This window comes from Sinocyclocheilus rhinocerous, unplaced genomic scaffold (genome assembly GCF_001515625.1).
Source record: "Sinocyclocheilus rhinocerous isolate Xijiao unplaced genomic scaffold, SAMN03320098_v1.1 scaffold115, whole genome shotgun sequence".
In the NCBI taxonomy this organism is placed as follows: domain Eukaryota; kingdom Metazoa; phylum Chordata; class Actinopteri; order Cypriniformes; family Cyprinidae; genus Sinocyclocheilus; species Sinocyclocheilus rhinocerous.
The window spans coordinates 3,104,005-3,112,613 of record NW_015650001.1 but is presented as its reverse complement, the minus strand read 5'-3'; the positions used below and the strand labels follow the sequence as shown (position 1 = coordinate 3,112,613).

Below are 8,609 nucleotides of genomic sequence, written 5' to 3'. Positions count from 1 at the left end.
CACACAGAGAGACGCGTTTCAGACAGCGCGCGAACACCGAGTTGATTAGTCTTGCATCTCTTCCTACTTATGTTTGAACAGACACATACACACACTATTCAATAGTACCCGTCTCGACGATCATTCTCGTAAACGCAGTCGGTTATGTTTTAAATGAATGTAAACAGCTGAGAAAGAAATCGGATGTGTATCATTATACTGGATCCGTACAGTCGGATTTAAAGGGACAGCAGCCTATAAATACGTACTGCTGAATATGTCACTAATGTTAATCAAACAACAAAACAGCTGTAACAAAGATTAATCTAAATTTAATTAATACAGTGAACACTATGCAGTGTTATTTTACAATTATTAAATTTCTGTATCTGAATACTACTGTTTATTTTATCTATGCTTGTAAATTGTGTATTTGTTCTTTTTTTCCCCCTTTTTCTTTCTTTTTTTTTACTGACTGTTCACTTTTTCCTTTAATCATGTTTGAACTTTCTCAGACTATAGTTTTTGCTGTGGTGTATGTAGAAGTACTTAAAGTGTATGGAAAGCAAAGTCACAATGATATAAAATTAAATTAATTTTTTGTCATTCACATTGATGTTAAATGACATTTTTTGATTTGTGACATTACTTTTTATGTAATGCTAAAACACTGCTGGTCACTTTCAGAAGTTGTAGTGATTCTTTCTTTTCCAAGAAAGAATGTGAAACAAATTGGTTATATAATTTTCATTTTTAAATATTTTAAAATATAATTTAAATAGATTTTTCTCACTTTAAGCAATATTGTATCGCATATCGAATATCGCATTTTTTAACAAGGTATCACATTTTTTTTCAATATCGCACAGCCCTACTGATTAGCTGGATCAAGTGTGTTTAATTGGGGCTGGAGCTAAACTCTGCTGGAAGGTGGCCCCCCAGGAGCACGATTGGACACCCCTAATCTAAACGAGCCATGACCATTATTTTACCAGCTAGAACCCATTTTAAACCCAGCCATCAGATCCTTAAAATATGTTTTTTTTACGTGATTTTCCAGCAGGGTTCTACAGTACCTATCCCTGAATTGGTGTCCAATCCTGCTCCTGTAGGACCACCATCCCAAGTTTAGCTCCAACACGCTTTTCTTGAAGATTCTAGTAACCTTGAATAATTGGTTCAATAAAGCTAATGTCTACAGGAAGGTGGCCTTTCAGGAGCAGGATTGGACACTTCTGCACTATAAGATGAGAGAGTAGAGTTAGTCTAAAAGGTAACAGACTGGCTTTGAGAAGATTTGAGGACAAGACATTGTTTGATTTGTGGGCAAGTCTTTGCGACTAGAAATGGTGTTAGATCCAAAGCTGTGGTTTCTTGCACCCTTTGTCACAGTTGAAAGATGCATGATGGTTCAATCCACCTTCACCCTTTCTCACCCCTTACTCTCAATCTCTCTGACGTACCCAACACAGATCCTTACGGTTTTCCAATATGCACCCTTTGCATGGCTACTTGGCTGTGAGTGGGGATGGAAAAGCCCCCAGCTCTGTTGTTTAGCTCAGCGTGTGACCAAGTGGTCATTCTGCTGCATCTGTGCTTTTCTTTGGTACACTTCTCCCTCTGCCATGGACCTTAACACGCATACACTACTGCTATTATATGCTGTATAATATATCCCTCAGTCCCATCACAATGACACCTTTGTGCACTGTGTGCCATCAGGATAGATGCTCGGTTGCATCTGGTTAAGGAGAAAAATCCTCTTAAAATGAGGGTTGGAGGCAAAGCATTACTAAAACATTCTCTTCAGTCATGTAATGATTCAGAGCTCTGTGTAGGATTCAATGGATCTGTCTTTGTCCTAGAGGCCTATGTAGGTCTGAAGTGTTTTCTAGGAACAATTCACCTTCATATTAATAACATAATTTCCTGCTTCTCCAATAATCTAGATTCCTGCTTCTTCAACACATTAGGCCTTTTTCACATGAGCCTCAGCGCTTGCCAGCTTAACTGTCTAGTCTTCTTCTGTTTAATTTCTGTGTCATTGTACAGATCCATTTTTTTGTCTTGCGTGTTAGTTAATATGGAGTTTTTGTTGTATTTACCAAAGTCGAACTGCAAATCTGCTTCCTTTTTCCCCTACTCTTAGTAGTTAAGATCAAACATCTTCCTTCATTCCTTATTGCTTCACTTTTTGCTCACTGTGCATGTTTCCTTTCCGGCTGAGACAAGTCACAATGTTGAGAAGCTAAAACCAGTTTGTGGGGAAATACTTATTTTTAGCGCCAAGCTTTCATTCATTTACCCATAAATTTGTGGTGGATTGTTTGGCACAATTTTAGATTTAAAGCTTTTTTGTCTTGTATCAGGGTGAAACGTATTTACTCTGTTCCACTTAGTAAGCTGCCCACCTACAGTGTTATAGGCACCCAATGTAAAAGCTATCCTAAACAGTAGGGAACAATATTATGCTGCCATGTAAGATGTGTAATTTTGGTCATGATTGAAAGCAGCATCACATTTATTCTACAACAATAATCCCAGAATGAAATATATATATATATATATTTAATAATAGATAATTCCATCTAATTAATGCATGATTTCATCCAGTATTAGTGTAGTGTTTTTTTGTGTTAGGATAGGAAGTTTTTAGCTTAGCAACCAGCTAATGACAGATATGAAGCTTTGAGCATCAGTTACTTGTGTTCTTCAAATACTCTTTGTGCTTATTAGAATAACTAGTAATTTAGCTAATGCTAACTGTTGATTCAGCTGTAAGGTTGTCTCTGTAGACAGCTCGCTTGGTTCTGGAACAGAGCTAGTATACATAGCGAATTCACTGAAATATTAGGACTCCTTTCATGTTCAGGCATTTATGTTGCAATGTAGTCCAGCAGAAGCCTCTGAATGTTGATTGGGCAAAAAGTGGCTCCACTTATTAGATCCATAATGGGGTGGGGAATAAAACGTAATAGCAGCTCTGTTTTGGAGATTGTTTACATTTGACGATTCTTACTCTGCGAACAGCACACATTCTCTTGGGAATATCTTATAAGTTTGGCTATTGTTAATTCAATATGATGTGCGTTCAAGTGATTTTTGGTTGGAATTAATTGGATATTTTGGTGTAATTTCTCTGTAATTTTTTTCTGACAAACACCGGAAACTTTGTAGCACTAGCACAATGAAATGAAGATCAGTGGATTCCCAATAGGCATGTAATTTATGCCTTAATTTATCATTTTTGTGCTGCCATGAGACTGTTGGGAATTTTTTTGGTAGTTTTGGTAACGATGGGTTGTCCACCACGCAATCCTGCCACCTCAATTTTTTTTGGAAAGCTTTATAACTGGTATTCATCAACGGTACACAAAGTTTATACAAACTTAATTATGACACATATCAATTAGCATCACCATGGTAGTGTAATTGGCATGACCTTAACTTGAAAAGTTTTGTGGTGCCATTCATGTACATTCATCTCATCTTCACGATCATTACAACATCACTTGAAAGCCACATGATCCATTGAACAAGGCCAAGAATTGTTTTCTGATGGAGCCATTGTTTGCTTCTTCATCTGGTTGTTGGGGCTTGTGGATTTGGGTTTGGTTATTCTTTGTCTTGCTTGTCTTGGCTCTTGCTGAGGTTGGTCCAGTGTTGTCCTCGTTGCTGTTTTGATGTTGCTTTGAGGTGTTTGATGGTGTCTCTTTCTTTTCCCTTGTCATTTGTGTTTTTTGTTTGTTTTTACCCTTCCCTATCCTTCCCACCATCCCTCTCCTTCTGTTCTGTCCCTGTGTCCCTCTGGGTTTGTGCCTGGTGTCTGTCCCAGCTGCCCTCGTCTTCACTCAGTCCTTTCTCCACACCCCCCACCCCCTCGCCCGCTAACGGACCCCCCTCCCCCAAGTTTGGCCGGGACCCCCTGTCGTACTGTTTGAAGGAAATCAATAAGACAGTCAAACCCCGAATCTCTTCCTTCCGGACCCTCAAGAGAACGGTGAGTGTGATAGGTCAGGGATCAAGCAAACTGACTAAACCTGTGCGCTGCTGTCTCTTTAAGGCGTTCAGCAGCACTGATCTGGGCCCGAGTAGTGGTCACAATGAAGTAGAAATCACAGCTCTTTCACTACTAATCTTCAGTCACAACAACACCAGCTCTTCACCTATTCCTGCCATGCATTTAAGGCTGGCGTCACAACTAGCCAACTCACCTGTTGCTGAAATCTCACCCTCTTTTGTCAGTGATTCTGTCACGCTCGGCAATTGAGAAAGGAAGTTCGGTGACAAACTAAACGACTGCCTCTGATGTTTCTCTCTCATTCCCACGCATTTCAGTGTCCTATATATGTAGCAATCAACATAAAGCTTCTTGAAATAAAAACAGGAGCACCATGCAAATGTAACAAGTTGTCAGAGCGAATTAGAATGTAGTGCATGCAGTAACTTTGTCCTTTAAGTCAGTGTGATGTGTGTTTGTCCCTCTGGGGCTTGTAGTATACTCGTGTGTGCCGGCAGCGCTTGTCAGCTTCTGTGAAAACATGACTTACTTTGAATAAAAATAGACTGTTCTGCTTCTGCATTCTTATTTTATTAGTCGTGTAAGTTTAGGGCCCCAGAAAAATGCATGTTTACACAATCACAGTCGACAGTCAGCATTTGTGCTGTTTGGATGAGATCTGAAGAGGACAATAGCAAGTCAGTGAATCCGTTTGGTGAATCAGAGCTTAACGTTCACTGACACATGGGTCCTGCAAACTAACTAGGGCTGTGCCAATACAATCATGAATCATGATTCTTTTTCCCATGATATTGCATTGATACTTCAGGATCCTACAGTTGAATTAATGGAGAAGCAAGTCACCCAAAAAGCTGAAACTCTGAAAAACTAGTGTTTGTAACTGAGGTCAGAGCTGCTTTTGTGAGATGTGGTTCTGGACAAAAGCGAAGTGACCTGCATGAGAGACACTAAGAAATCAGCTAGTGTGATGCCAGCTTATAAAACACTGTCTGTTTATATCTCTCTTCCTCAGTTTACTCCAGAAAAGCTCACGGTAATCTTTTTAAAGTGGTGTGGGCCGTACATGTATATTTCACTCCCTCTGTTTTTATCAGATCATTTTCTGTCTGTGAGGATTTCACATATGACCACCTCCACAGATAATGATAGATTTTCTATAATTCGCTATTGTAGAGGTGGCCATTTTCAACGAAAGGCACTGCAGCCTCTGGGTTAATTTACAGTACACTATCCATCATGGCTTTTAAACAGTGACAAGCCATTCCAGGGTGAGACACTGCAAAGCAAAGAATCTATGCACTGATGCTGAAGCCAGGCTGTTATAGTGTTCTGTATTGGACATGTTTTAAAGTTGCGTTGATAAATCTTTGCATGTGGTTTAAATTAATTGAGGGTTACTCAAAGGAATATTCCAGGTTAAATGGACCTTTAACTCTATTGACCACATTTGTCTCTCGGGTTTGTAAATGTCCGGCGGATGTCTATGGGGCAAGTCTACAGCACTATGTGAATAAATGCTAAAAATATGAAACTGTTATTTTTGATAGTATAGCCATTATTTTAACATTGTTAGCATGTATTAGCATTAGGCTAGTGTTGTTAACAACCCCGGCTGCTCAAAGTAATATCCAACCTCAAAATCTAAAGCCAGTAAACACATTAATGTCCAAAGTATACTTCAGTTTTGAAGCAAACGCATGCACAAACAAGCATTTGACGCTAGTTTAATCCCAGTCTAGTGTCTGCACTATTTGTCAGTCTTTGTATTTGTTTAACTAGAGTTTCAGGTATCTTTTAAGCCCCTCACACCACAAGGATCTGTCAACGTGTCGCCTGTTTCTCTTTCAACCATGAAACAATGGGCTGATGTTGCCACTTTGTGAACAAACTAACTAGCGCAGAAAAATTAATGCGCACCGTTAGAAAAATCTGGCCCCGTGAGTACTATGCTGATAGAAACTAGGTTTTAGGCCCAAACGTTCTATTGCGCTGGTGTTGATCACGAGTTTTCAGGTATACTTAAAAAGACTGTGATTTCGGTTGTACACATATGCCAAGCCCTTGCATCAAAACTAAATTCTACTTTTCTATGCAATGATAAATAACCCATGTCACGCACTATTTACATGGAGCAAACTCTGTACACATCAATTGACCCTTCGCAAAGACCCACTCCACTTCGTTACTGTTCCTATGTCCAACAAGCCATGCCGCTCTCATGCAATGTTCTCACACAGTGAAAAATACATTGCGGCGCAAACAGAAAACTGACAACGCACCGACAGACAAGACAGAGCAGGTTACTTCTGGTATGAAACAAGGTCTCAGCTTTCACATTTTTGTCTTTTTTTTAAAAAGAAATTTAAACCATAAATACCGTTTTGTGGCTCTTTAATGTGTCGTGACAGATCGCTGTAGCGCCTCAGTTCAAGCGGCACGTGAACCGATCATCTTTTTATATTTACTAGTTATAGCATGAAATGAACATGAATGAACATCCGAAGGTATCTTGTTTCAACCGCAGAAAGACGTCAATACACACCATTTTTCAAGTTCAAGTCCATAAACGTTAATCTAATCTCCTGTCAGACAAAAATGGCAGGTTCGGCGTTATGATCAGTCCGATTGCCTGTCAGTCAAACTCCCTGCGAAGTGTCAATTATAATAATAGAGCATAACCAGAACTTCATACGCCTAGAACAATAGTCCTAATCTGAAAGGATTTTTTTTTTTACTTGTGCAAATATGAAACATTTGACTGAATATTCCATGTAACAAATATTAGCTTCGCATTCCTTCTTCAAAATAGATCCATTTAAAAAAATGACTGTCTGTGGTAATCGACAACATGCCACAGATTGTGTTCAAAAAGTGCAATTTTATTTAACCCAGACCGTTCCTTTGAGTAAACTACAGCTACAGTTCAGCTTTTCCTTCTGCAAACCTGAAGTCTCACTGTGGGGTCTCTGGTTCACGCCTGTCACTGCTTGGCTTGTGGTGTTGGAGGGGTGGCTGTTTGTTTGTTTGTGTGAATCTCTTTGAGTGACACTATCTCCCTGCCCATCTCCTCAGCCTGTGGACACAGAGGGCTTCACCCATCTTCCTCCTGAGCAGCGCAGGAAACGCTTGCAGCTGAAGATCGATGACATCAGCAAGGAGCTGCAGAAGGAAATGGATCAGAGGTGAGTCGCCAGCCATGCCGTTTCTCCGACAACTATCGCCATGACCACCGGCCACAGCTGAATCCACAGGGTTGCCGAGGTCTGGGCTTTGTTTACTAAGCTCGTCAGGTCTCTGAGGAATCAGTGGTGTTGAGTGCCACAAGTAACCGTATCCGTTTGTTCTTTGTCTTTCTCTGTTACGATCAAGATAGCGCTTGCTATCTTAAATAAATATATGTATATCTCTGTGCAGTGAGGCTCTGGGTAAAATGAAAGATGTCTATGAAAAGAACCCTCAGACGGGAGATCCTGCCAGTTTGGCACCTCAGATCACTCAGACGGCACAAAACATGGAAAGACTGAGAGGAGAACTCAGCAAATATGAGGTTTCAGTTTAATTCTCTCTGTAAATCTTTATACGCTTCATAAAGACTTTTCTTAACACACTGGTGTCATGGTTTGTTTGGTAGTCCTGGCTCGCAGAAGCAGGGGGCCGAGGAGACTCTATACGATACTCGACACACTCTCTGAACAATAACGGTGCTCATAACCCCAGCAGGTCAGTTTTATTTCAACGAACATGATTTTCTGCTTATGGTGTGTATTCTGATTAAGCTTATTCTGAATAAGAGGTTTACATGCTTCACAGCTAATGACATTTTTTCTTATATACAAGTTATCAGCATGTTTCCAATAAACTAAGACTTGCATGTTGTTTTCCTACTACTCTCTTGTGTAAATACCATAGACAACCATTTTATTCACTATTGGTGGTAATTCTACACAGTAATTTAATCAACTCATTTCATTTGTGTACTTAAGAACAGCACACAAGATTGCAGTGAATTGCAAAATGTAGGTCATGAGACTCTTGATATTATGCTCTGATTTTAAATAAAAAATCTAAAGAAATATCCCCTAAATAATAAAACATTACATAACTGGAGCAGACAAACTTTAAAAGATTTAGAAGTCAATATGTTCCTTGTTTTATTTCCATGCCATTGAACATGAGCCTGTCACTAGCCTACAGTCCTACAATTCATTTTACAATTCACAATTTGACTTAGGGGCAATTTGCATAAGACCTTGTATCAATTTACATTTAATCATTTAGCAGACGATTTTATCCAAAGCGACTTACAAATGAGGAGAACAATAGAAGCAAGCAGACTAACAAGAGGGCAACAGTATACAAGTGCGTTGACAAGTCTCAGTTAGTCTAGCACAGTACACATAGCCAGTTTTTTAATAAATTAGAAAAACGAGTAGAGTAGAGTAGCTGCTAGTCAGCGCTAGGGGTGGAACGGTTCAACTTACTCACGGTTCGGTTTGTATCACGGTTTTAGAGTTACGTTTTCGGTAGGGTTCGGTATGTGCTATGTTTAGGCAAAAACTATACTGTCAAATAAAAATAAAGAAAATAAGAATAATCTATCTAACTACAA

The 8,609-nt window shown here is 39.5% G+C and overlaps 1 protein-coding gene across 1 annotated transcript in view; it reads left to right on the top strand.

Moving 5' to 3' along the window:
• Nucleotides 1-8,609, top strand: part of LOC107711166 (cdc42-interacting protein 4 homolog) — a 40,186-nt gene that overhangs the window by 21,887 nt on the left and 9,690 nt on the right. Inside the window, exons 9-11 of the mRNA XM_016516101.1 lie at nt 7,073-7,182; nt 7,415-7,547; nt 7,632-7,720. Coding sequence (XP_016371587.1) covers nt 7,073-7,182; nt 7,415-7,547; nt 7,632-7,720 — 332 coding nt within the window. The remainder of the gene's footprint in view (nt 1-7,072; nt 7,183-7,414; nt 7,548-7,631; nt 7,721-8,609) is intronic.